The sequence below is a fragment of the Motacilla alba genome, chromosome 20 (genome assembly GCF_015832195.1).
Source record: "Motacilla alba alba isolate MOTALB_02 chromosome 20, Motacilla_alba_V1.0_pri, whole genome shotgun sequence".
NCBI lineage: Eukaryota > Metazoa > Chordata > Aves > Passeriformes > Motacillidae > Motacilla > Motacilla alba.
Window position 1 is genome coordinate 6,587,411 of NC_052035.1, and position 27,316 is coordinate 6,614,726.

The 27,316-nt window shown below is 48.2% G+C and overlaps 2 protein-coding genes across 3 annotated transcripts; one reads left to right on the forward strand and one right to left on the reverse strand.

The window, feature by feature from the left end:
- Positions 1-1,725: 1,725 nt before the first annotated feature.
- On the forward strand, positions 1,726-9,909 carry SERINC3 (serine incorporator 3). Its single transcript, XM_038159011.1, has 10 exons — positions 1,726-1,878; positions 2,363-2,524; positions 2,980-3,173; positions 3,913-3,992; positions 4,706-4,843; positions 5,679-5,848; positions 6,562-6,652; positions 7,051-7,228; positions 8,041-8,268; positions 8,977-9,909. The coding sequence occupies exons 1-10, from the start codon at positions 1,840-1,842 to the stop codon at positions 9,113-9,115; spliced, it is 1,419 nt and encodes a 472-aa protein (XP_038014939.1). The 5' UTR covers positions 1,726-1,839; the 3' UTR covers positions 9,116-9,909.
- TTPAL (alpha tocopherol transfer protein like) lies at positions 9,773-20,139 on the reverse strand. 2 transcript variants are annotated; one of them, XM_038159012.1, is made up of 5 exons: positions 19,754-20,139; positions 17,684-18,136; positions 16,762-16,955; positions 14,890-15,000; positions 9,773-14,153 (listed from the first exon to the last, which is right to left on the reverse strand). In XM_038159012.1, exons 1-5 carry the CDS (start codon positions 19,944-19,946, stop codon positions 13,878-13,880), a joined length of 1,227 nt encoding a protein of 408 aa, XP_038014940.1. In that variant the 5' UTR covers positions 19,947-20,139; the 3' UTR covers positions 9,773-13,877. The 2 variants fall into 2 exon arrangements, with proteins under 2 accessions (XP_038014940.1, XP_038014941.1); XM_038159013.1 differs by having other exon boundaries at positions 19,784-19,891.
- Positions 20,140-27,316: the final 7,177 nt, after the last annotated feature.

The following is a 27,316-nucleotide window of genomic DNA, read 5'->3' on the forward strand; positions in this document are numbered from 1 at the left end:
CTGTTACATCATCACAACCAACACTCACCCGTTTCATTTGCTCCCAGACTTTTGTGAGGAGGAGTGAAATCACTCAGCTGTCCCTCTCCAACTCCTCCAGGCTGCAGCCTGTGCAGTGTGCTGGGAATCCAGATCCAGGGAGGCTCCTGTGCTCTGGGCAGCAGCAAAACAACCTTTCCCATCCCCTGGCTCCTCCACCTGCCTCTCTTCCCTGTTAAAGGAGCCCACCCGCAGCTTTTGCTGCCGTGCACCTTCCAAATACGAACTGAGCCAGGTGTGAACTGCTGCAGAAATGTCTCCTTGAGAAACTCCACCTGTGTGTGACAAGCTGCTGAGCTTTCCCACTTCCACACAGAGCTCTGCTTAACACTACGGGCCAAAATTCACGGACAGTGCTCGGCGAGTCATAAAGGAAAGGAGGGGCAGCAAAGTGGTACTAGGAAAAGGTTCTTCATCCAAAAGGACAGGCTGGGACAGGCTCCCCAGGGCACTGGCCACTGCTTCAAGCCTGCCAGAGCTCAAGCAGTGTTCGGACAACACTCTCAGGCACATGGTGGGATTCCTGGGCTGTCCATGCACGGCTGTGAGCTGCACTCCATGATCCTGATGGATCTGTCCCAACCTGGGACATTCTGTGTGAGTTCTGGGATTCCTGGGCTGTCCATGCATGCCTGTGAGCTGCACTCCATGATTCTGATGGATGTGTCCCAACTTGGGACATTCTGTGTGAGTTCTGGGATTCTTGGGCTGTCCATGCACGGCAGTGAGCTGCACTCCATGATCCTGATGGATCTGTCCCAACTTGGGACATTCTGTTTGAGTTCTGGGATTCTCGGGGCTGTCCATGCATGCCTGTGAGCTGCACTCCATGATCCTGATGGATCTGTCCCAACTTGGGACATTCTGTGTGATGTGAGTTCTGGGGCACAAGCACTTGTGTCTGTCACCACGATCGCTCAAGAGCGGGAATGAGTTACAGATTCTGCCACGGCCAAACAGCTTCGAGAGGCTGAGCGGGCCCCTGGCGCCCCGGCAGGGCAGGTGACAGCAGTGCCACCAGCCCCCGGGCCGCGGCCATCGCTCGCACCACGATCCACAGGGGCTCGACGTGAAGTGGCAGAAGGCTCCCCGCTCGCTTCCTCCGGCATCCCGCTTGAGGCGGCGCCGCCGGTGAGGTCACGGTGACGCGGGTGTCACTCACCCGGCCGTGACGCCTGTCACCGCGCCGGGTGCGCCCCGCGGGCTCGGGGTTACCCGGGCCACGAGCCGCGCTAAGGCGCCCTGCGGACTGCTGGCGCCCAGGGGAAGGGAAACGCGGTGTGCTGTGTCACAATGCCGGGCGGGGCGGGGCGGGGGAGGCCCGGTACCAGCCCGGTGCCAGCCCGGTGCCCGCCCGCTGCCGGCCCGGTGCCCGCCCGGCGCCACCCGCGCTGCTGCCATGGCAACGGCTGCGCGCCCCGGCCCCGCCGAGCGCCCCCAGCGGCCGCGGGCCGCTATGGAACCCCGCCGGGCTACCCAGCGGCGTCACTCATTGGCTGTCACGCTGTAGGAACCTCCCACTCACTGACCTTTTAACCAATCAGCGCCCTCTCTTCCCCTTGGCGAAGGCGGAAGAAGTGTTGATAAACAACATCGCCCCGCCCCTGCCCTCGCCGACCCTCCCGCTCCTCCCGCGGGCGCGCGGCTGCATCGCGCCTTCTCATTGGCGGGCGGCCGCCCCCGCGCTGGGAAGCAGCCAATGGGCGGCGGCGGCGGCTCGGGGCGGGGCCCGGCTGGCGCCGCCCCCGGCCCGGGCGGTGGGCGGAAGCCGGAAGCGGGCGGAGCGGCGGCGGCGGCGCCATGGGGGCCGTGCTCGGGGTCTGCTCGCTGGCCAGCTGGGTGAGTGCGGGGCTCCGCTCCCGCCCCGAACCTGCCCTTCACACCCCGAACCTCCCCTCCATCCCGGGGAGCGCGGCCGGCCCGGAGCGGCGCTTCCGCTGGCGGCCCGGGTCGGGCCGGGCGTGGGGAGCATGCTGAGTCCCCGCGGGCGCAGGCCCGGTCCCGGTCCCGCCGGAGCCGGGACCTCTCCAACCCCTCGGAGCACAGCGGTGCTCGGCTGGAGCCAGCCCTGTCCTTGCCGGAGCCCGTGGCGGGCGGACGCGGCCCGCCCTGGCGAGGCCCAGGGGCAGCCCGGGCCGATAAACCCGCTTATCTCCGGGCTGTTCGCAAGCACGCTGTCCAAACCGCCCATTAGCGGTTTATCTGCGCGGCCCGCGAGTGGAGTGTCTCGAAATGGGGCTCGGGTTTTCCCCTCGGTGTCGCCTGACGCGCAGGTGTCAGCTTCGAGGGGAATGCCCTTACTATTCCTGTCTGTGCCCTTCAGATTCCCTGTCTGTGCAGCGGTGCCTCGTGTTTGCTGTGCCGATGTTGCCCCAACAGCAAGAATTCGACAGTGACACGTCTCATCTATGCCTTCCTCCTCCTCCTCAGCACTGCGCTTGCCTGCATTATGCTGGCACCAGGCATGGAAGAGCAGCTGAAAAAGGTATGGAGGGGGAAAACCTCTTTCTGACTGTTTTAAATGCCATTACTTGTGCCAGTGACTATTGATTTTCTTTACTTGGAATGGATTCTGTGTGAGACACAAACACCCAAGTGTCCTTGTTCCCGAGTTAAGAGGCTGCGTGTACTGAATGGCTTCTGGCTGAAACAGCAAATTCAGTCAATGTTCCTTTTTTAGTGCTTGCCTGGTCTCTGAAATCTGACCAGACCTGGAGACTGTCAGTTGTTATCAGAGGCCTGCTGCTGTGCTCTCTTAATCTTCCTGGGTGAAAAGTGTTGACATGGGGAGAGACAGATGATAATAAGGTCCGAGCACAAGGTCTTTTGTTCTCTCATCTCTCAGAAGTTTATTGACTGAGAGCCTTGGCTGCTGCAGGACTTAGAAAATGTGATTGCAAATGCAGACATGAATTCACAGTGGAATGTGTCTTTACCCAGATACCTGGATTTTGTGACGACGGGCTTCACACTCAGATCCCCCACCTGGAGGGCTTTGTCAGCTGCGATGTGTTTGTGGGCTACAGAGCTGTCTATCGTGTCAGCTTTGCCATGGCCGTGTTCTTCTTCCTCCTCTCCCTGCTCATGATAGAAGTGAAAACGAGTAATGACCCGAGAGCTTCCATACACAATGGGTATGTGTGAGCCAGCTGGCTGCCCTTCCAGCTGCTTTCCTCCTTCCAGCTTCCCTGCTGAATGCAGTGGAAATTCCTTTGTGCAAACACAGACAGCTTTGGCTTTCTTTTGGACCCGATACAGGGTTATGCTCTGGGCTCCTTAAAAGCTCCTGTTTATGTTCAGTGTCCTGGTTGAGGGTGCCACTCTGAGGTGGGGTAAGCAAAAGGGCAGTGCTCTGTGTTTTCATAGAGGTGCCAGAGTGCAGCTCGTTTGTATCTCCAGCCTTGTGCTGCCTCTGGCACTCATTGGGTCACTCTCAAGGCCAGTCTGACTCAGCCAGCAGAAACTGGTTTCTGATTTCCAGTTCCCTGATTTAACTGAGTGAGTTTTGGGCTAGATGACTGAATCATCATAGAGGCATTTAATTGGAAAGGGACCTTTGGAGAGCCTAGAATCATAAAATTCCAGCATGGTTTGAGTGGGAAGAGACATTAAGACCACCCACTTCCAACCCCCTGCTGTGGGCAGGGACACCTTCCACTAGACCAGGTGGCTCAGAGCCCCATCCAGCCTGGCCTTGGACCCTTCCAGGGCTGGGAAATCCTCAGCCTCCCTGGTCAACAGGAGCACATGATCCAAAGCCCTGGCTGGAGCAGGACCAAGCTGCTTACAGATCATGTAGCACATGACTGCTGTGTGTGAACTGACCGTGTGTGGAGTAACACCAATATTTATGACTTCTATCTTCTTTTAAAGGTTCTGGTTCTTCAAAATAGCTGCCATTGTGGCTATCATGGTTGGAGCATTTTATATTCCTGAAGGGCCTTTCACAAGAGGTACAGTTAATGTTCATCATGGAATTCTGACTTGTATAAGCTCAAACCTTTTCACAGATTAATAGGCAATAGTGGAAGTTTTTTTGTAGAAGATGCATTTCTGCCCATCTTTGTTGGAGTACCTTGATCCATCCAGTATTTTGGTGACCAACTGAAGTTATGGCAATAAGAAATCCCTTTTCAACCTAATAGATTTTGGTTATTAATAATTTTCTACTTCATGAGGCAGCCACTACTGAGCTGAGTCTTCTGACCCTAGAATGGGGGCAGCTCAGAACACTGACAGGTGCTCAGTATTTCCCTAGAGTCTCTGAAAAATCTCTGTGGGAAAGCTGTACTGTCTGAGCTCAGCAGAGGAACTTGAAAGGGTTGTTGACCCTCAAAGAAATGTGGCCTGATGGCACTTACGTACACAAAGATGCCACATGTTAGATGTTGCCTCATTCTGAAAATGTGTTAGGCTAAACATTGCCATGCTCAGCTTGACCAGCATTGGCTGCATCTCTGAAGAGCTGGGACTCCTTCCATGCTCCTGCCAGACTGAGGCAAAGTGATTGACAGCATCTGCATTTCTAATTACAGTTTCAATTTTTTTTCATTTAAATGCAGTATAATCAGGACCTTTTTTGTTTTTAAACAGAGCACATGATGAACATGAACATAGCATGCACATGATGAAAGCTGACCTTTTTTTTTCTTGCACCCTTTTCTAGCTTGGTTTTGGATTGGTGTTTCTGGAGCCTTCTGCTTCATTCTTATCCAGTTGGTTCTACTCGTGGATTTTGCTCACTCTTGGAATGAGAGTTGGGTTGAGAAAATGGAAGAGGGGAACTCTAAATGCTGGTATGCAGGTAAGAATCTTAACCTGGAAAGGATTTGTTTGTACTGGCCAGTAGCCTGCAGAATATAATTTACTGGTTTGCAGACGTACCTAGAATTAAACTGCAGTGTCCCTGAGTCACAGCTGTGAACACCTGAAATTAATAGCAGCAATGGTTCCTTTTTTTCTTGTTCCATAAAATATTTTAGCTTGTGAGTGGCACATCTGACAGTCCTGATAACCCCACTTGCCTGGTTTGCAGGGTGTGTGCAGAGCTCAGAGCCTGGTTCTCTTCAAGCCTGAGCTTTGCTCTGCCCCTCCCCTGCTGTGTCCCCAGGAGCTCAGCTGTGTCTGTGACAGTGGCTGCAGCACCACACTGATGTGCCTTGGTGCCTGCTCCCCAGCTGGCCACTAATTACAAAGTGCTAATTGTTGTGGTTCTTAGCTCATAGCCAAGAGTGCTGCAGCAGCATTTTGTGGCTTCTTACAAAGAACAGAGTGGAAACAAAAATGGGTGACCTCAAGCACAGGAATCCAGGGCAGGTAAATGTCCATGAAAAGTGTGCAAAAAGCACTCCCTCATTATGCCACTGTGGCCTGATACCAGTTAAACTAATTAAACTGCTGCTGAGAGGCAAGTCCTTTCCCCTGATGGAAGCCCTGGCCTTTCCCTGAGCTATGCTGCTTAGTGACCCCAAGCAGAAATTTAGCCATACCTTACAAAAATGCAGTCTCCTGGTCTGGTTTTGTGCCCCAGACTGCCAGGTGAGGAGTAAAGACTGTCTTATTGCAGTTAGCTGGACATTAAGCCATTTTAGATGTACTACTAAAGCTATTTCTGTAATGTAAATTTTTTTTCCCTCCAGCTCTGTTGTCCTGTACAAGCTTGTTCTATGCCTTGTCCCTGGTTTTTGTTGTTCTCTTCTACGTTTTCTACACGAAGCCTGATGACTGCACTGAGAACAAGTTCTTCATAAGCTTTAACATGATCCTGTGCATTGCTGTCTCCATTGTTTCTATCCTTCCAAAAGTTCAGGTATTATTTTTCTCTGCTCTTTTCTTCTGACATACCAAGCAGGGAAGTGAGAAGGATGTAGCAGCAGTTTAGTCAGACATTAAAACTTTAAAACTTGGCAATCATGGCTATGCTAGTTAGGAACTTGAAAAAATCTTGCTCTGAAACCATTGCACTACATAGTGACACATTTTCTGAAGAGAGGCTTCTTTTAGCTACCATGGTTTTGGACTTTGTTTCCATGTGGAGGACTGCTGGCATGGTTTTAGTGGTGAAGGTCCTGGCAGAACAGAGGAATCTGTTAGGGAGTAGCAAAGTAGCTGGAAGTTTATTTGCTTAATACTGTGGCTTTGAAATTAGGGGTAAACTTGTTTAACATAAGAGGGAAGCTGCATGTTGCTCGATTCTGAACTGGTAATCCTCAAATCACCTGCTAGATTCACATCTACAAAATTGTTTGAAAAGGTTGAGATTAACTCAGTAGCAGCTGTAATTGGGCACAAAAAAAAAGGATTTGGTTTGCTTATTCCTTCTGTTTGAGTTGCTTTTTGCATAAATTATATAACTAAGGAGTTTCTTCCAGTCTTTTGAACGTAGAACAAAGCCCAATGCATTTCCACAGCAATGGTTTTCTTGCTGGTAATAGTTTCATCTGTGGCAGTGGGGGTAAAGCCATCCAGCTCTAGGTAAAACTTGCCCTTTTGACCTTGGCTTGCTCTTCTGCTTTGCAACAGGAACATCAGCCTCGCTCAGGCCTCCTCCAGTCCTCTGTCATCACACTCTACACCATGTACCTCACTTGGGCAGCCATGTCCAATGAGCCTGGTAAGCAACTCGCTGTCTCGAGTCATATTTTGGTGTGAAAGCAGAAGTTGATGGTTATTACAGATCACTCTGTGGGAATTGCTGATCTGTTCAGATGAAATCCAGTGAGGCTGAAAACCTGACTTGACTGAAACCATCAAACTGCCTCTTTGCAGAACAAAACAGGAGTGTTGTAAGGGGGAAAAAAGAAACAGTGTCAGGGCATTCTGATGATACTTATTTATTATAGCCTTGTCTAGCTCACAGGCAGGAAAAATATTGCAGGCAATTTCTGCCTCTGGGGAATCAAAGAGATCAGCAGTTAAAGGGAATGAAAAATTGCAAGCTTACCTGTCATCTTTTCTTAGCTACATGCTGGCAAAGCTCATCTCTCTAATCTGCCTTGAAATCCCTTTCAGAAAGAAACTGTAACCCAAGTCTGCTGAACATCATCACCCAGATAGCTGCCCCCACAGCTGTTCCAGCCAATGCCACTGTCCCACCTGCCACTCCTGCTCCGCCCAAGTCCCTGCAGTGGTGGGATGCCCAGAGTGTTGTTGGACTGGTTATCTTTGTCCTTTGCCTCTTGTATTCCAGGTAGGATCTGCACTGCTACCCACTGATAAAGAATTGGGGTTTGCCTCCTTTGTTTGAGTCTGGGTCTAGTGCAAAGTGTACCTGCATTTATTCACACCCAGCTGCTGTCTCAGGCCCGAGGCCAAATGTGGCTCATAAAGCTGTGTTTTGCTTTGGGCATGAGGATAAGCCTTGTAAGCCCAATCCAGATAACAGAACAACATGTGCTACCAGATGATTGGAGGGATGGAGCACCTCTCCTGTGAGGAAAGGCTGGGAAAAACTGGGTTTGTTCAGCCTGGAGAAAGGAAGGCTTTGGGGTGACCTAATTGTGGCTTTCCAGTGCGTGAAGGGAGCCTACAAGGAACATAGAGACTTTCACAAGGACATGGATTAAAACTGGAAGAGTAAGTTTAGATTAGGAAAAAAATCTTTACTGTGAGGGTGGTGAGGCACTGGAGTGGTTGTCCAGAGAAGTTGTGGGTGCTCCATCCCTGGAAATGTTCAAGGCCAGGCTGGATGGAGCTGTGAGCAACTTGGTCTAGGTTTAATGAGTCCCTGCCCACAGGAGGTGGATTGGAATGAGATAATCTTTAGGGTTCCTTCCAAACCACACCTTTCTATGATCTGGGACTAGGAATGCTGTTTAATTAAGTTAACAAAAGCTTGGATGAACACAGTTGGAGGAATTTCCTTATGCTTCCAAATGGATGTAAAAACATATTATGTGCTAGTCCCAGACATTCACTGGGGTCCATTGCTTGCTTGATTATCAAACACAGCTGCCTGTAAAAGGAGTTGTTAACCAGGTCTCTCTTTGGGTTACACTGCAGCATCCGCTCTTCAAGTAACAGCCAGGTGAACAAGCTGACCCTGTCTGGCAGTGACACTGCCATCCTGGAGGACACCGTGGGGACAGGCAGCAGCACGGCCGAGGAGGGAGAGGTGCGCCGTGTCACCGACAACGAGAAGGATGGCGTTCAGTACAGCTACACCTTCTTCCACTTCATGCTCTTCCTCGCCTCTCTTTACATCATGATGACACTCACCAACTGGTACAGGTAAGGCCAGAGGGGAAGTGATGGGTTCTGTGTGCATAGGAGACTCCTGCTCCTGCCAGGCTGCTGAAGGTGCTGTCCTGTGCCAGCTGCAGTAGAGCTGTGCCTCCTCAATTTAGTGCTACTGAATTCAGATGCGAGAAGGCAGCACGGCACAATCAGCAGGCACAGTGGTTCCAGGGCACTACTTCAGAGCAAGGGCAGAAAGCGTGGCTGCCGTTCTTCAGCTGCAAGAGTAGCAGGAAGGATACACATGGAATTGGTTATGGTGGCCTCCTGCAGAGTTTGTTAGAAGCCAAACTTCTACACTGCTGTTAGTGGCTCTTCATCCTGGCAAAGACGGGCAGGGACACCATACGTGCTGCTCATCAAAGATGAGATTTCCTACATCTGTTAGAAACACTTGGACATGTCCTCTGCTGCTGCAGCTCAGGACCACTGCTCCCAGGACATTGTATAAATTAGCAAATACCTCCTTGAACAGCAGCACATCAGCAGGGGTAAGCAGGCTTGAAAAGTGGGCTCCAAGAACAACAGCCTGTGAAGGAGCCACAGGACACTGCTGGCTTAGTTGTCTCACTGTGTTCTCACAAAGGGTCTTGCACTGGAGTGCCCCCAAAGGATTGCCCTCACTTCAGATTCATATGAGAGGTACCAAGGAACAGGGGGAGGTGCTTTCTGTGTCTCCTAATGGACTTCTTTACTTTTTAGCCCTGATGCAGATTTCAAAACCATGACAAGTAAGTGGCCAGCCGTGTGGGTGAAGATGACCTCCAGCTGGGTTTGTCTGCTTCTCTATCTTTGGACCTTGGTGGCTCCTCTTGTCCTTACTAATAGAGACTTCAGTTAAGTTCCTGCACCTGTCTGAGCTTACAAAAGCGGGGAACTCTTTGCTGACAGCCAAAATGTTCATTTATTGCTTTAGTTACTGTTTCTTATGTTGGTATTAAAATGCAGTTGGATAGACAGTTATATATTGCATAATGCTTGATGCAGCATCTAAGTTATCAGTTATCTTTCTATTTTAACCTTTACCAGGGTTATTGTATTACTGCATTTTTAAAATTCACTACATCTGTGTTGTCAAAGCACAAAAGAAATTATCTATTCTGTCTAAAAGCCACAACCTTCTACTGAATAGAAGTTAACATTTAGTTAAATATGAAGTAATATATTTTAAAGAACAATTATAATCAGCATAATGCACTACTCTGCTCATGCTTCAGTTTCTGGAAGTGTAAGCCATGCTGCTTGATTTCTACATTCCACTGCTAAAGTTTATTTACAGGAAAAGTTTATTTAAATTACTTGGTGTTGTGGCAAAAAGCACCCTTATTCCTCACCAAAAGAACAACTCTGAAGTTGAAAAACTGGTTAACTCTTAATTCTTTTGAAGACAAACTTGCCCTTTTTAAGAGGCAATTTCTATGGTAACTTCTTTTTTAGGATGTTTGCCAAATAGAGTGGTAAGTGTATGAGCAGCTTAATCAACTCTATGATTATGTTGGAAAATAGAGCTTATTGATTGATTGGTTTCAGTTGTCCAATGTGCTTAATAAAAGTAACATACATGGAGTTATTATTATTGGCTCTAAGGTATTTGCACTGTAAACTCATTTGAATAAAGCAAACTAACTACTGGAAGTGGCCCAGCTCTGTTGAAGTGTTAAGAAGCTGCAGCTCCTTCTGCAGTGGAAAATACCCCAGGCAGTGCTCAGCTGCTGCAGTGTCCAGGTGGATGTGACTGGGGGTTTTTCTGTGCAGTAAATACTAAGTGACAGATTTTTTGAAACAAACCAGTATCTTCCTTGCAAGTCTGTGAATCTCAAATCTTATTCCTTGAAGTTGCTCAGTTCAAGTAAACTTTTGTTTCCAGCAGAAAGCAAAACCTTCTGCTAATGCAGTGCTGTGCTGATTATGTGTAGTAGCAACTGTGTGTAAATGTGGAGCTTGTGTGTTGTTACTGACATTTACAGTGAAATATCTCAACACCACACAAGACAAACATATTGAAAATATCAAATGAGCAGCTGTTACAATGTGTTTAATCACCCAGTCATGCATCATAAACTTACACATTTTTGACAACTTTCTTTTATAAAATGCAATATAAAAATAAATTTTATCAAAATAAGATGTACACTTAACCACCCGACACCTCTAGGCCCACATATAACAGAAAGCAAAATTAATATCTGAATAACACAATGATTAAGTCAAGCCAAAATGAGATTTAACAGAAACGATACTTAAGCCAGTTCCTGAAAATACCTCAGGGCTCATAACACCCATTTACAAGAGTATAAATTCAAGTACTTTTCTGTACAATTTGCAGCTACCTTTTGTGCCACCGAATGCCAATGCAGTTCAAGTATCCTTCCTTAGTATGTGTTGGATTTGGCAGGGATGGCTTATGTACTGGAAAGGCAAATATAAGCATGGAAAACAAAGTTATTTCAAGTGGGAAGAAGGAAAAAAGTGGTTGTAGTGCTGTAAAAACAAAAAAACTACTCCCCCTCCTGTAAGCTTTCCTAGCTATTCTCTTACCTTGCAGATAAGGAGATGCTATACGTGACAAAAGTGTTTATTTTCTAAACATGAGAAATTCTGGGAACAAACTGATGTCTTTAGCACTTAGTAGCAAAGCTCAAAGAACATTCTCAGCTCTGTAGCCAGGCACACAGAAGCCAGAGCTGTGCTTTCTGTAAGACATGCCAAGCACTGGTCAGAGAGACTCCAGGGTTAGAGACAGCTCAGTGGAGCTGCAATTCCTGGCTCGGTTCTAAAGCCAAGGAACAGCAAATTAGAAGTAACAGATGCCTGATAAAGCCTGGCTTAATTCAGTATCCTGACATCCACTGCCCAGAAGCCAGCTTTAAGAAAAAGAAGTTCTGGAGGCACAAGACTGGCACTTTTCAGCGTTGGCAGTTGTGGTGGTTTAACCCCAGCCAGCACCATGGCTGCTCACTCACCCAGGGCCCCACCAACTCCTGTGAAGGAAATTCTACCCCAGCCAAACCCAGCACAACCCTAGAACCTCATTTATTATGTTTAAATCATATTCTTTATTCTTGGTGAGCAGAGGAAAGAAGAGGGTGAGGTGGATCTAGTCTGCCTACTATTTAAGGCATGCAAGAAAATATAAAAGCCTGAAAAAGGGTGAGTTTTGTAGAGGTTCCTCAGCCTTCTGCTGAACACCACTAGATTTATTTCTTTTTGAAGGACACTAAACTGAATTTTGAATATCCAACCTCCCTCTCTAGTAGTAACATAAGGGGATGAAAGGAGCTGTTCCTACAGTCACTATACCCCCACTTCTAACCCTGCAACACAAATAAGGAAAGACTATCAGTGAGGCCTGCATCTCTAGGTAAAATGGTCCGTTCTGGTTTTTTTTCAGTGGTACATTGTGACTGGAATTAAGAGGCACTAAAACAACAGAGGCATCACTCTGTTCTAGCAGTTCAGCAGTGTGGGCAGCCACTTATCTGTCCAAGTCCTGGTGCTGTGTGCTACTGGCTTCTAGGTAGCAAAAAACTGAATTAATTTCTGCAAAACAGCATATTCTGGTCACAAAGGAGGAGCTGCCCAGCAGTACTCTTTTACCTTAAGCAGATGAAAAGGGTAGTTGGTTTTTTCCCTGCACTAAAGGTAATAGTTACCAAAGAGGAGTTAAAATTGACTTGTAAAGGTAAGAAAAATGAGATGCTTTCACTGAGGAAAATTAATCTCTTCCCACCTTTAATCTACAACTGTTCATGTGATGAGTTTTCTGCTCCTATAGATTCTGAACTGCCACACAGAAAAGAAAAAAGCTTCATGGTTTTACCCCTTTTCAGAACCCAGTCTCTTTTTACAATGTCAGGATGACAGGTATGGCATTTGCCACCCTTTACTTCCAGGATGAGGTCTGCTGCCAGGTCAGGAAGTCATCACAGAAGTATCCTTTTGGCAGTGCAGTCATGCTGCAAGGGGGCTAAGAGGAAGAAAGACATTCAAAACAGAGTTTGGCACTTTGAAAAATGAATGTCTGAGATCCTCAAGATAATTTAGTTTTATATTTACAGAAACATAACTGGTGCCTATAATCACATTTGGCACTAAATCAAGATTTCATCCAGAAAAAGTGCTCTAGTGATAAGTTCCCAATTAGAAGGGATGTTCTTTTCCACCAAATAGTGAATTATTTCACCTTGAAGTAACAGACTGTGCTTTCCTCGTCCTCGTGAGGTTTCCCATCTCCACACCATTACAGTGCAGAAAAATGTGTGCAAAGAGTGTGCTGAGAGTTAAGTCGAGACCATTAAATAAAATGAACTTGGGGAGTGGTCACAGCTTATTCAGACACAGGTATCTTACCCTGGTTTGACATCAAACTTAGTTCTGTCTCTAGACAAAGACCTAGAAGCACAGGCATACAAGTTATGGATAAATATCACAGAGGTGATTCAAGTCTAACTTCATACAGGAACATGACAACCAAGGACAAAAGAGGTCAAAAAAGTAAAAAAAACAAGTTGTAACATTTCACAGAAGAGCTGACAAGCACAGTGAACAAAATGCTACAATATCAGGAAATTTAAGAATGTGCTTTTAAAAAAGCCTGTCTGCATTTGGTTTCACAGACTTAAAACTCAAATTCAGCCCAAAGTAACAAGCTAAAGCAGCACCTTGCTGTCTTACATGAAGTATTGCCTTCTATACATCACATGCCAACTGCTACAAAACCTCCTCACACACCCTGGGTAGGAGGTACTTACCCAAATTCTTTATCTCAACCAGAAAAGAACTGTCAATGTGGGAAAGTGGCTGACACAGCTTTCTTTTATTTGGTCCTGAACCTCATTATTTGAGGCTGTTGTCCAATCAAAAGCCTTAGTAAATGATCTGAAAAACTTGTTTTCTGAAAATGAAGATTGCATCTGCTGTGTAAACCTTGGTATAGATGTTAGGGTAGTTAATCCATCAGTCACAGCTCCTCCAACTGTGAAGAAGTTTAGGAGATGATCTCCAAACAGGTATTCATGAGTAAATTTTGTTCTGTAATAATTTGAAAGAAATATTTACTGAGATATTTCAGAAACACCAACTCACAATCTGAACCACGTGACAGAGGACAGGCCAAATTAGACTTCTATGGTTTTAAGCAATCTTCACTACAGAATTATATTTTGCAGGGTTCAAAAGCCATTTTCTTTCTTTCACCAGTCTTTCATTACTGGTGTTTGCAGAAGGGGAAGAGACCAGATAATCACAAAGCTGGTACATCATCCTCACTTTTCACCTGCGTGAGGTGGGGACAAGAAATTGTCAAGCTTACCTATCTGCAGTAATTTTTTCCCTTTATCATTAGAAAGAAGAGGCCAGTTTGCACCATTCACACAGAGGCTGATGAGCCTCAAGTCTTCTACAGAACTTGTGCTCTTTGCTTTTACCCTCCCCGAACTCTGCCCTGCCCCCATTGTGCCCTCCCCAGCTTCCTTTGGTTCTACAGTGTAAAGTGCCTCAGCAGTCTGTCCCTAAACTGCAGGTTTAGGAGTAAGGCAGAGTTCACAACATCACCTAGCAGAGCAGATCTTAACTGTGCTGGGAAACTTCCCTCCAGGGCTTTGTTAGTAACAGTAATAGAGCTGAGGTTTCATCCCTCGCAGGGAATCATCACACTGCTTTTCATCAGCATCCCCACTCACTAGCAGGTCATGGGGAGAGCTGTCACACGGGAGCACCAGCTCTGAGAAATCATGCAGGAAGTCCTCCTCCGAGGCCAGCAGCAGCTCGTTCCAGGCAGAGATGTCCAGCTTGCCTGCAGTACCACCATACTCTTCAGGAAGGATCACTGGAGGAATGTTTTGGTGAAGGGAATTCAGATCACAGCCATGAAGAAAAAACTGAAGGAGAAAGCAAAAGAGCTTTAAAAGTGCACATCAAACACTTCGCAGCAAACTGCTAGAACAGTCAGCTAACAAGCTTATTTTGAGCTAAAGGACAGCTTTAAGAAGTGATGTGCTCACGGGCAAGTGGCAGCACAGAACAGTGGGCAGGTACAGTCAGGCACACCAGTGAGAGAAGTCTTGAGACAAAATCCACACCTTGTGCAGATTACATCCCAGCAAGAGAGACATGACATGTGCCTGGGCTCGAGTTCCACATTCAGTTCATTCCCAAGTTCACTCATGGGATTGAAAGTACTTATCCTTGTGGACAAAAAAAAAAAAAAATCATCCTTGGCAAGAACAGTCCTGTGGAGAGGACACTGGTGCCACATAGGACCCCTGTGTAAGGGAAAAGAGCAAGGAAGGGGCAACACAGTTTTCCTGTGACACCACCTCATGAACTAAGTGCCACTGGGCCAAATAATCAACCACAGGGATAATGTCCTGGATACAGAGCATATGTACTAAAGTTCCATATTAATATTTTGCCAGTATTGAGTTCCTCGAAGTTTCTGCCTCACAGAGAATTTTCCCAACAGGTGTATTTTTAAAATTTAAAGCAGAAAGTAAAATGGCACAAACAATTTTCTAATTGTCAAGTATTATATTTGTTTATTTTTTTTAATTAAGACTGGCCAAGCAAGGAACTTTCAAACATTAATATTAATGTTAAAATCACATAGATCCTTACCCTGTTTGCAATTTTTTCCTTCAGAAAAGGCTTGATGATTGCAAAAATGCCTTTGAATATACGAGGCTCATTTATTATGTTAACAGCCTTTATTCGAATGGGGAATCCATCCTGAAGGGTAAAGAAGATTTTTATAATGCAGTTTAAAAAACATTTGCCATCTTTGTCTTCTTAAAATTTTCTGAGACTGACTGCCAGCACAACCCACTGGCTCCCCAACTTTAACCTGAGGTACTGACATAAGCCAATACAACAGAAATTCAACTTGTTACAGAGGATGACATCTGTGAGCATAAAAACAAAATCAAGGGACAAGAAAACCATCAAAAATACACTGCTGTCAGTAAATCCTCATTTCTAATGTTGATGCTTATCTCCCTTGACAAAAACACTTCGATAACCCCTGTCCTCTGGGTATTCCCAGCCTTGATAAGGATGCAGTCACAAAGTGATGTCTGCAGCTCCCGAGGAGTGCATCACACTCAGTGCCAGAGCAGGCTGCTCCTAACAGTGTGTCCAACAAGATTTAATGCCCAAGACACTCTAAAATGTGTTTTTATGTGAAGAAGGAATCTAATATCACTAGGAAACACAGTTTCCCATACAGGCCAGTTTAAAACAACAGCTTATTATAGAATTTTTGCTGCAGAAATTTATTTGCAGAAATATTTTTCATAGGCAAAAGCTCATAATCAGCACTTAAGGACTCAGTGAGGTTTCTTTGCCCTATAACCAGCTCTACATATACAAATCAGTCAGTGCTTGGAGTGACAAGCAGACAAGAGGCACTGCTGGAATATTTTTCTCCATAGGAACATCAGTGAATTACCTCATCTTTACAGGAGCTGCAGCTCATCAAGGTTGATGCAACACATTTATATTCCACCATACCTTTATGTCCTTCCCCAAGTCCAGCTATTGTTTTGTGAATATCTTCCAGTAGGAACAGCAGGACACCCATGGCTTTATTTGTACAAATTAAATATGGGCTTACAGTTAAATGATACATTTAGATCATAATGTAAAGGAGTGACTTCTTATAAAGGCCTTCCTTATCTCAGCAGTCTCATCTCCTACACTCCCCTGATTCACCCTATCCTTCCTGATCCCCCCATGGATACAATAAAGGGTGTAACCAGCTCAGGCCACAACAAAAGTAATGATGGAATGAACCCATTCAAGAGAAGTTTACTCATCTCACTCCTCCAGACTGTATCAACATCAAATGAAATCATCAGACCTTTGGCCAGGCTACTCCTGAGACCTTTTCCCTTCCCATTTTGTCCAGCTTCACTGTGGTTATACCCTTGCTCTAACTTGCTCTCCAACACTTTCCTTCCACACATCCAGGCAGAGCTATCTTCATTATATCTCTTGTGCTAAAGAAGTCTCTGCCTTCAGGGCATGGATGGAAATCCTCCTCAAATCACACCCTTTCAAAAGTCCTCTTAACATTTTTGCAGCAGCACTTGAGCTGGAACCTGCACTCGCCCCATGGTTGGCTCCATCTCGGCTGACAGGAACCATTTAAATACAGGAACCATTTAAATACCCTCACTGTCTCATCCCTAACTGTAATTCTCTGCTCTCTTTTCTTCCTCACCACTCCCCAGCAGAACTGCTTTTGTCTGTTCCAACTCAAAGTCTGCATTTCTAATGCAAGTTTAGTTTTGGGTATGCAAAAGTCAAAAAAAGGGGCAAGCGAGGTAAGTTGGCTGTAAGGGTGTGAGAAACTGGTTGGGCAGAGACTTGTTTAACTCTGCTAGTGAAAGCCAAGATGATGACATTTGTGGTGACATAGTCAAGAACTCTACACACAGAAGCAGTCATTTACAATGCACAAGCTTATTTTCCCACCAGTTCAGGTCTTACCTGAAGAATTCCAATCACTTTTTTGGCTACAAAAGGACCAAAATGAGACGCCTTAGATAAGCTGACTCCTTTGTAGTCTGCCAGGATTACAATTCCATTCACCTGGGTCTCTTCGGACTGAATGAGTTTTTCTAAGGTTAAGTATATGGCACGAATGTTCTCAGTAATCGGATAATTACTGGGTGTCCATCTGTCTGAGGTTACAAGACAGGGATGGTAAGTCGGAGAGTGAAGATAAGCTAACAATACACATTCCAAAAAAATGATTTTCTGTTCTCCTGGACTCAAAAGTTAGTCTGTATAGCCACAGTTCTAGTTCAGAGCAGCCTTTCTTAAGCAAGAGGTAAATGGCAACTCACGTTTACTTCAGGGAGCAAAGGCAATGGTTTTAAGAACCCCATTCTCCACCCAGCACAGCTCATTAATAGCACTTTCAGCTCAGAAAGAAGGCAGGTAAATGGAAAAGAGGAGAATAAATGGAGAGAAATTTACAGCAAGCCTGGCAGCACCAAAAGCACATGAAGGACTCTGATTATTTACACAGGAGTCAGAGCTATAGGTTTCTCTCTCTGCTTATTGTAAAAACAAATTATGAGCTTCTAAGGGTAGGCCAGCAGCCCCGTTTCAATTTGAGTGACTGCATAATAATTTTCCTTGAGAAATTATATTTCCTTGAAAATTTTCATTGACCCACCTCACTGCATTTTCATTTTGCCCTGACTGCAGTTATTGCTGACACAGGGAAAGGAACTGGAATAATGCTGGCTAAGGACCAGCATGTCCCTTCCCCAGTCAGCTCTTCAAATTTGAGAGAGCCCACATACTCTGTGCAAGCCACCACTGCTCCCAGCAGAGCAGGGCACAAGCTTTTGGCCCAGACACACCTCGAGGAAGGGCAACAGAGACACTCAGGACTGAGTACCTGGGCGGATGCAGACGACGTGACGTCCCTGCGGGTCCCGGTGAGGCAGCACAGTGACAAAGCCTGACTCCAGGACAGGCTTTATTGCGGATGGCTTCAGGTTACTGAACACCTCTGGCCAGGTCCTCCTGCAGGTGTGGTAGTTCACCAGGAGCTGAAGAGCTCGATCGTAATCAAACTTCCTGGCTCGGAGGAACCTCAGCAAAAAAGCATCGTCCAGGCACGTCCCCAGGGAGGGATAGTCCTTGCACACCATATCCCGCAGCGCCTGCACGTCACGGAGCCTCCATTCAGGCTTCTCCTGGAGCTCCTCCCGGGCTTTGGTAACAAGATCAGGAGACAGGGTACAGACATACTTTGGCCGGTCTGGCAGGAGCTCACTGTCTGATGGAGACCCTGCTGACGGACTCGTCCTGGTGCAGTCGCTCTCTCCTGACATAATGCAGCAGGAATCTGTCAAGAAACAAGTGCTGCACGTGACAAACAAACCCACAGACTTACAGCCACAGTGACTGTTTACATATTTCTTATCTTCTGTATCCCTCTGTTTCCTAACCGAAGATGCTGCCTTTCCAAGAACCAGCGCTACGGTCAAGGCACAAGGTTCATTTTAATGCTCCTACCAGGATTAGAAAGTGCAAGTTACTCTAATCTCTTTATCCTACCTTGCAGGTAGAATGCTACCTTGGATGAAATCTAACCAATTAAAGTGAAAATACAGACTTACACAGCTCCACTGCAAAACACAGAATTTAACATTTATTTCCTATGCTTTAACGTTTATTTCCTAAGTCCAGTTGAAAACTAAAGCAAAGCAAACACCCCATTTTATCATGATTCTCACATTTGGCTGAAATACACCCTCTTCTGAGATGCTCACCCATCTAAGCCCAGACAGCCAGGTGTTTTCCTTAACTTCTCTGGCAAAGACATGCACTTTCCAACACCTCTGCCCAGGTGAATGTTTTGAGCAATTCAGGAGGAGCAGCACTCGGGAATATAAGAAATGGCTGCAGGGCACAGACTGGATGAGCAGGTAGGAAAATTGCAGACTCTTATGCCAGCACTGCATGGATACTGAGGCTAGCTTAATCTACTTCTAACTTTTCAGTGTGATGTCAATATGTCTGACCTGGGAGCTGAAATTCCAAATCGAGTCACAAGCGGATAGAGAAGAATAAAAATTAGAAAATCACGAGCCTGCCATAATTCCTCTAGCTGGACCTGGGGCTGGCAGTGAAACCTGGATGTATTTTGCTGAGCACATCACACCGCTCCTGGCGATCACACGGAACCGCCTGCCACAGGGACACTTGTCACCAACACCCGCCCTCCTCCCGCCCTGACAGACCCTCAATGCCCCGCTCCCACCTCACTCCCCAGCTGCTCGGGACGGCCCCGGGACCGCTCCCAGGGAGCGATGGAGCCGCGGGGAACAGCCTGGGCTGGGCAGCACCAACCCCGCCGGAGCGGGGCACGGGGCGAGGAGGCTGCCAGGGACCGCCAGAGCCCGCGCAGCCCCCGGGCCGCAGCCCGCCCGTACCGGAGCCCCCGGGCACACAGCCCGCCCGTACCGGAGCTCCCGGGCCCGCAGCCCTCCCGTACCGGAGCTCCCGGGCCCGCAGCCCTCCCGTACCGGAGCTCCCGGGCCCGCAGCCCTCCCGTACCGAGCCCCCGGGCACACAGCCCGCCCGTACCGAGCCCCCGGGCACACAGCCCGCCCGTACCGGAACCCTCGGGCCCACAGCCCGCCCGTACCGGAGCCCCCGGGCACACAGCCCGCCCGCACCGGAGCCCTCGGGCACACAGCCCGCCCGTACCGGAGGCCCCGGGCACACAGCCCGCCCGTACCGGAACCCTCGGGCACACAGCCCGCCCGTACCGGAGCCCCCGGGCACACAGCCCGCCCGTACCGGAGCCCTCGGGCACACAGCCCGCCCGTACCGGAGCCCCCGGGCCCACAGCCCGCCCGTACCGGAGCTCCCGGAGCCTCAGAGCTCCCGGGGCCCAGCAACGCCCGGCCCCACGCCCGCCCGTACCGGAGCCCCCAGACTCCGCACCCGCCCGTACCGGAGCTCCCGGGCCCGCACCCGCCCGTACCGGAGCAGCCGCGTCCCGGCCCCGCCGCCCCGGAACGGCCCCGGCCGCTCGGAAGTGACGCGGCGCCGCGGCTGCGCCATGGCCCGGGGCGGGGCGCGGCCTCGGGAGGGGCCCGAGGCTCCGGCGGGGCCGGCGCCGCTGCGGTTCGGCCGGGGCCCGGCATCGGGGCTGCCTCCGGCTCTGGCCTCTGCTCCGTGCGGCGAGAGGGAGGCCCGGGGCCGCTCCCCGAAGGGACAGCTGTCCCTCAGTTCCACCTCATCCTCTGTGACAACGGCAGCCACTGCCTCCAGCCGAAGGCAGAGTTTTATATTTTATATATACAGATACGCACACGTATATACATACATATACCTACACACAAATATATGTAAATAATATGTATATTTTATAAAATCAATAAATACATTTTACACTTGCAAAATACATTTTGTATGTATAGAATGTATTGTATAAATGATATATATGTACAGAATGTATAAAAATATTTTTATTATGTATATATGTGTGTATATATATACATACGTATGTATGCATAGACATTTAAATACACTTGTGTGTACACTTACGTGTACATATGCATATATGTATGTTATGTCTATATAATAATATTGCTATATAATATGTGTAATTATATAACATACAGTGAGTATATTTACAGATATAATCTATAGATTACATCGTATTTTATATAATATAGAATCACACCTTTAAAAATACATTTTATTTTTACACACACACACATATATATATATATACATACATAAAAACAAATCCTAATATTTTCTATACAAATATGTATCCCAGGGCCTGTCCCTGCCAGCCTGAGCTGGTGTGGGATCACTGCCAGAGCTAGGGCAGCCTCAAAGCAGGCTCCAGGCAAGCACAGCTGGATGGAAGCAGGGCTTGAGAGATGTCCTGGCTGTATCTTGGATTAAAACCCCAACAGAAGGACTAAATGTTAATAAAAGGAGAATTTTGGGGTAGTTTGGGTTTGGATTGCTTTTTGACAGGACAGAAAACCATATTATCCCACGGGAGGTGAGGCCTGGCCTGTCTGCATGGAATTTGTAATAAAAAAGATGGTCACTCCCAGGTTTGCTGCATTAAAAAGGGCTCGCTGGGGAGGGGGAAATGTCTATGTATATATGTAGATGTAGGTGTATATTTGCCACGTTTAACCCCAGAGCTGAAGGGACGCAGAGGCTGATTGCAAAGGCTCCGCACCCTGCAGGGACTGTCCCCAGGGCGCGGTGGCTCCTCTCTCCTCTCTCGCTGTAAGCCGTGCTCTCAGCCAGGAGAGGGAGTCGAGGATAGTTGGACAAAGAGTGGGAGCCCCAGGAAGCTACAGTGGGAATCAGGGCCCTTCTGCAGCATACAGGCTTCAGCTATGATTTGTTTCCCTTCCAAAGCAGAAAATGTTTCAGTGGCGCTGTACCTGGTAAGCGAGGTGCCAGCATGGAAACAAACGGTGTGTCACCGGTGTCACCCGCTGTTCCCGGGAAGGGCAGTACATTCATTCCAGACCTGGGTGCAACCTGGCAAGCTGGTGCCTGAAGCTGGGTCCAGTTTGGATCTGAGTAAACTGGACCTGTTTGTGATGTTGCTCTGTGCCCTTTCCAGTAGATTTGTGGGATAAATGAGGTTGGAAGGGACCTCAGGAGGACAAAAGATTTTGCATTGCTCCCATTTCCATTCGTACAGCTCCTGGGCACAGAGACCTGCTCCTCCTGCACAGAGACATGACAGAAGCAGCCGGGTGGGACCTGGAGTCCCAGGTGTGTGCTGAAGGGGTGACAGAATTTCCTGGATCACCTGATCCACCTAATTGCTGATCTGAGAAAAGGCTTCAAAACACCAAACAGCTGGGAAGCACTGGAGCTGCAAACAGGAATTTATGCTTAAGGTTGCAAAATCCGCTTGGAATTTGCGCCTCTCAAACAAGGGAGGAAAATTTAGCAGGGAAGTGACAGTTCCAGTCCTGACTGGTTAATGTCTGCTGCAACAGGGTGTTAGGAGTGAGCAGGGGTGTTTGAAAGGAGTGACATGTGAATGAAGCTCTGTTTTGAGGAACAAGAAGGGCAGGAAATAAGGGAGAATCAGTAACAATCAACTGAGATATGGACAATGAAATCAGAATAAGAGCAAGAGCCTTAGGCAGGTGAGAGAGAATGATGAAGGAAAGTAGAAGTGAGGATACTGCACAGTGAGGAAGAGCTGGGAGTGGGATATAATCTGGGGATGGCCCCCAAATGAAGCAACTGCCTTACCTCAGCTTTTTTTACATGGAGAATGTTGAACTCATGGAGAGCAGTGGGTAGTGAATGGAAGTGAGGGGGTTCAAGCATCAAGCCAAGTTGTTGGAGGAGTTTGAAAATACTGGCACAGGAAATCACAGGAACTGTAGCAAGAGCTTCTGTAATTTACTCTTCCTGGTGCTGGCATCCTGTGACTAGAAACCAGTAAAGGCAGAACCTGTCTACAAGGAAGTAAAAGCTAAAAACTGAAGACAAACATCTAGGAACTGACAGTCCCAGGAGATGTGATAGCTGTAGCCTGAATTTAAATTCTACTTCCTAGGAAGGAGAGTTTTGTCCCTGTCCACTGCATCAGAAGGGAGAAGGACATGCTGCACCACATGCCCATAACCCTCCCCAGCTTAGAGGAGGTGAACCCCACCAACTCTGCCACTCCATCAGGTCCAAACCTACAGGCATTGCAGGAGTTTTTGTCAGGAGTTGTGTTGTGACCTTGGGAACCACACCCCGAGCCCCATGGGGAGTCCAGCCCTTCTCATGTTCATCTCTCCTATCACATGTGATTCATGCCTTTCTCAGCTCGGCTCCTGGGTGCTCCCATGCTCTGCCGTTGTGTTATAAATGAGTGGCTGTTGGTGTTGGTTGATATTTAATGAAGTCCATGTAATACTCTTCACTTATTTACTTACCCGATCCCAGTCTTAATACCCAGCCTGGGAAAGTTATCTTGGCTTCTTGAAGCTTTTCCACCATTAGCAATAAACGTTTTACAGTCTTGGCAAGCTGAGGCTGAAAAGCGAGAGCATGACTTCAAACAGCACTGCTCACAGAGAAGGCTTTAAACTGATATTAAATCACTAAACTGTGCAAACCTAACAGTCCTGTCATAAAGATAATCCGTGAGCAGTTCAGTCCAGGAGGGGCTCTGGTCCTTGGGTTGCAGGTGGAACCTCTGGGCCCCACAAACTACAGAACCCTTTTGGGCAACTCAGAGTCGGAGCAGAGAGCCACTCATGCTGCAGTGCTGGATAAGGTCTGCCTGAGTGTCAGGGCTTCCATCTCAAACCTGAGCAGCTCCTCCTGCACCAGTGCAGCAGAATGGGAAGGGCTGTAGGGGAGCAGCCTACAAATCACCCCAGGCAGGGCCATCCCAGGCTCCAGACATGGTGCCTGGCTATGACACAATCCACCAGCTCTGCTCTGCGCTCAGAGGATGAAGTGACAAAGAAAATATGCCCTAAATGACCATAAATATTCCACTTAAAGCCGGGAAGTGTGCATCCTCCAGGACAGGCTTCCATGCCTGCTGTCACCCTGCGTGTGGTGTGTGAGGAGGGGATCTCACAGACGGGAGCCTCAGCTGGGAGCAGCACACACTGGGCTGCAGGGGCCATCCCTGCTCTGCTCATGCCCTCCCCACGCACAGATGGCACGCCAGACCCACACACAGAGCTATGGAAACAGGCACTAATGTGCAAATGCACACAAATCTGTAGCATCTGCTGCCAAAGCAGCTGTACACAGGCAGCACCACCACCCAGGCACATAAAGCTGGGCTAAGGTGCTGACAGACCCCCAGAAAGCCATGTGTGTGGTGGGACACAGACACACAGCCTTACCCAGCCCAGGCTTTGAGGGAAGACTTCCCCTCTCCTTGGCTCTGCCAGCTTCAAGATGAGCAGTGTTTTTGCAAAAGCTTGGTGAGGAATGTGCTTGGCAGGACCTCTGAATGTTTTAAATATTACGGGATTTCTGCAGTTTAATTTTATAGAATCACAGAATAACTTAGGTTGGAAGGAACCTTTAAAGGTCATCTAGTCCAACGCCCAGTTTGCTCTGAACTGAGCATTTCCTTTCACTGCTTTTCATGATGCTCTCTGGAAGGAGAACAGCCTCTCAGAGGCAGGATGGGTCCCTGGCAGGATTAACCCTTGAAAGGGGCTGGGATGGGACCTTGGCAGCTGCTCCTTGCGGCCCCTCCATGGCGCAGGCTGCGGCTGTCAGAAGCACTCAGGTTAGCTCCTGCAAGAAACCAGTTGGTAAATGGTGGAGGATACTTTCCAGGGGCAGAATTAGGGAAGCATTGCTGGGTTGCACTGGGAGCTCCAGCTCTTGGGGCTTTCAGCCTGGGGTTCATCAGAAGCCCATGTATCAGTGGGAAAGAGTGAAGCAGGGCTGGGTTTTAGAGTAACCCCTGAGTGATATCTTTGCACATCTTTGGGGTGAAGGAGTGCAGCTGCATGGTGGAATGTGAGGGGACGAGCTGCATGCAAGAAATAGTAGGATTTCAATGGAAAATTAAGAGCCTCTGGATGCTGGAGCTCTCTCCACTGCCTCCTCAATGGGTGTGCAGCACAGCAGGTCTCGAGTGTGCCCTCCCAGGTGACAATGTGCCACTCTTATCCCACACCTTACAATATGGTTAAGAGAGGGATAAAACCCATTTAGAAGCGAGGATCCCAATGGTTGTTCTTTATCTGTGCTGGAAGTGCTGTAGGTCTGAGTCAGGCATTCTGGGTTTGGCACTAAGGTTTCTCTTTACTGCTTCTGCCTCAAGCTTTTTTCTCAGTGGCTTGTCCCTGCAAATCAGCTCTGAGTGGATTCCAGGATATGCTTGAGCCAGTGTGCTCCATGTCAGTGGTTAATGGTAAGTCACCCATCAACAGGATTAATTAAAAAGTGTTTTTAAGGGACAGTAGTGGTGTTCTGGGGAGTCCTGGAAAGGAGCAGAGTATTATGAGTTACTTTATTGTAATGACTTTCCCTGTCAGTGAGGGGGAACATGTCCTTTTCCAGCCAGTGCTGACACCTGGCTTGGCAGCAGCAGAGAGGAATTCCTGTCTGACTTGGGATGCTTTCTGTGCTGGGTGTCTATCCAGGCATTCCCTCAGGCAGCTCTTGTGCTGTTTCTTGCACCCAGAGCAATTTCTAGGAGGAGCTGGGGAATCACAACAGCTCTCCCAGACCCCTCATCTGGTGTGGGGTCCCTCAGACTCACAACGGGTCCCTGGTCTTTGTGGCACCAAGGGACTGCAGGTTCCAGCCAGGCAGAGCCAGCAGATGGGAGGAGCTGGAGTGGAGCCTGGCAGCAGAGCTCGGGGCTTTGTGTAACCCACACCTAAACCCCAGGTTAGGGGTGTCCTCAGGCCTCTGGAAGATTTTGGCCAGGCAAGCCTGGCATCACTCCAGATCCAGAGCCAGAGTAAACCTAGGAAATACAGTTCCCAAACCACCTCCTATCCCAAACCCAGGTTAGACTCAGAGCTCTTCTTCCCCTGGGTTTGAACTGGGAGCACTCTCTTGGTCCCAGCAGCCTCTTCTCTCTCACAGGACACTGAACTGCAGGTTGTGACTGCAGGGTTGTTTGTGCCAGGCTCTCCTGCTCGCTCTCACACAACGAAGCTGACAACGTACTGCCATTTTTATTGGCCTGGCTGGCAATTTTTCAGGTGCTAGGTGTGTTTATGATTGTCAGGGTCACACCTCAGTTTGGAATGGGGAGAGGGATTTTAGACATACCCACACCTTACCATTCCTCTTCCAGCCTCTCTGAGTGGAAAGGACTTGTGCAGTGTGTGGCCTGAGTTCCCCAGCTGCTTGGTGATATTTGCATTAAGCCCAGAGGGAACTGGCCAGCCTGGCACATGGAATTGCCTGGCTCAGCAGTGCCACGTTGCTGAGCTGTTCCTGCTGCCTCTTGGTGTTCATGACTATCTGTGCCTGTGTGTGCACTCGTAAGTTTAATAGCAGCAATAGTTGCTTTTGTCAGAGATGATATGCAGGTCATAAAACTTGTTTGCCTTCCCCCCCGCCCCCCCTAAGATATGAAAGCTGTGGAAAAGGCTCCAAAGCCTGCTGGCTCTTTCAGATGGAAGTTATATAAGGAATATGAAAAGAATGCATTTCATGGTGGCCAAAGGACCTAAAAATACCAATTTCACAGATCTTTGCTTGGACATGATGAAAAGATTTCGCAGCTGGAGATGGTGCTCTCCAGGAAATCATCCCTAGGCTGAGCTGCAGGCACAGAAAGCTCCTGTGCTCAAAAACAATGTAAGGGAAGTTGTGTGACAAAGGCCAGTCCTCAGAACCATCTCCTGTGACATGGGACATGGCCTGTAGGCTCCAGGGAGCCCAGCAGGATAAAACACAGCCCACAAGTGGCAGGACCAGTGTTTCAGGGTGATTCCAGGCTGGAGTGACAAAAGAGGTGAGAGTTGGGATTGAGGTCGCCAATTAAGGACAAGGTTGCTTCTGGGACAGCTCATGGAGGTTTTTTCCCAAGCGAGCTGAATCCAGCAATAAGAAATCTCCTGTAGGAAGTGCACTGATTTAAGATTAACCAGGTAAAGGGCAACCTTGACAGAGCAGTTCATGGGAAGGAGCCCAGGAGAATTTATTGCTTCGAAGATTTGATATTACATATATGGAGTTATATGGAGTTTTTAGGGCATATACCCAGGTAAAACTAACCATGAGTCACAGCAGAGGAGTCCCAGGGGGTTTTTATTTTAAAAAGAATTAATGAAGTCCTTTTCTTTCCCTTGACTGGACTAACCACTCAGTCCTGTGTGTGCTGGGATAACATGTCCTGTGCCTGCCTTTGGTTCCCTTGTTCAGGCACCCAGCAGTGTTGCTGGGGCTCTGGATCATCACAGGTGCACAGGGAGTGAGGGCAGGTTATTTGAGATCAGTCCTATTCTCCCAGGTCCTTGACTCAGAGTGGAGACAGGCTCTAAATGCTGTCTCCACATAGTCCTCAAACACAGTCTGGATGTCATCTCTGCATCTCATCCCTGCTGACAGTTTTCACCAGCATCACTGTCACTGGGACACCCCTGGATGTGCTACTGGGATGGAAGATCAGACTGCTTCTCATCCCTTGTACCTGGGATGAGACTGCCCACCTTGACTCTCATCAGAGGCAGGAGATGGGGGAACACGAGGGCCAGCTCCTGCAGACCAGAGCTGGAAATGCTGGAACTTGTTCCTTCCCAGAGACCTAATCTTTACAGCCATCTACACCTCTCTCCTCTCTTCCTGTTCTCTTCCTGGGCATGCTACAGCTGAGCACAGGCTCCCGTGGTCAGAAAAGCAGGTCATTAAGAGCCTTCTCTAATTGCCATTGTATTTCTTCACCTTTACAGCCAGTGATAAATTGATTTTCACTTGATCATCTTACTGTGCCCCACAGGCTCAGTCTGGCTCCCACCTGCTGCCAGCAGTATGGTGGCTGTGTTTGAAACAAAGGACAATCACTCACCCCAAAGTGCTCAGA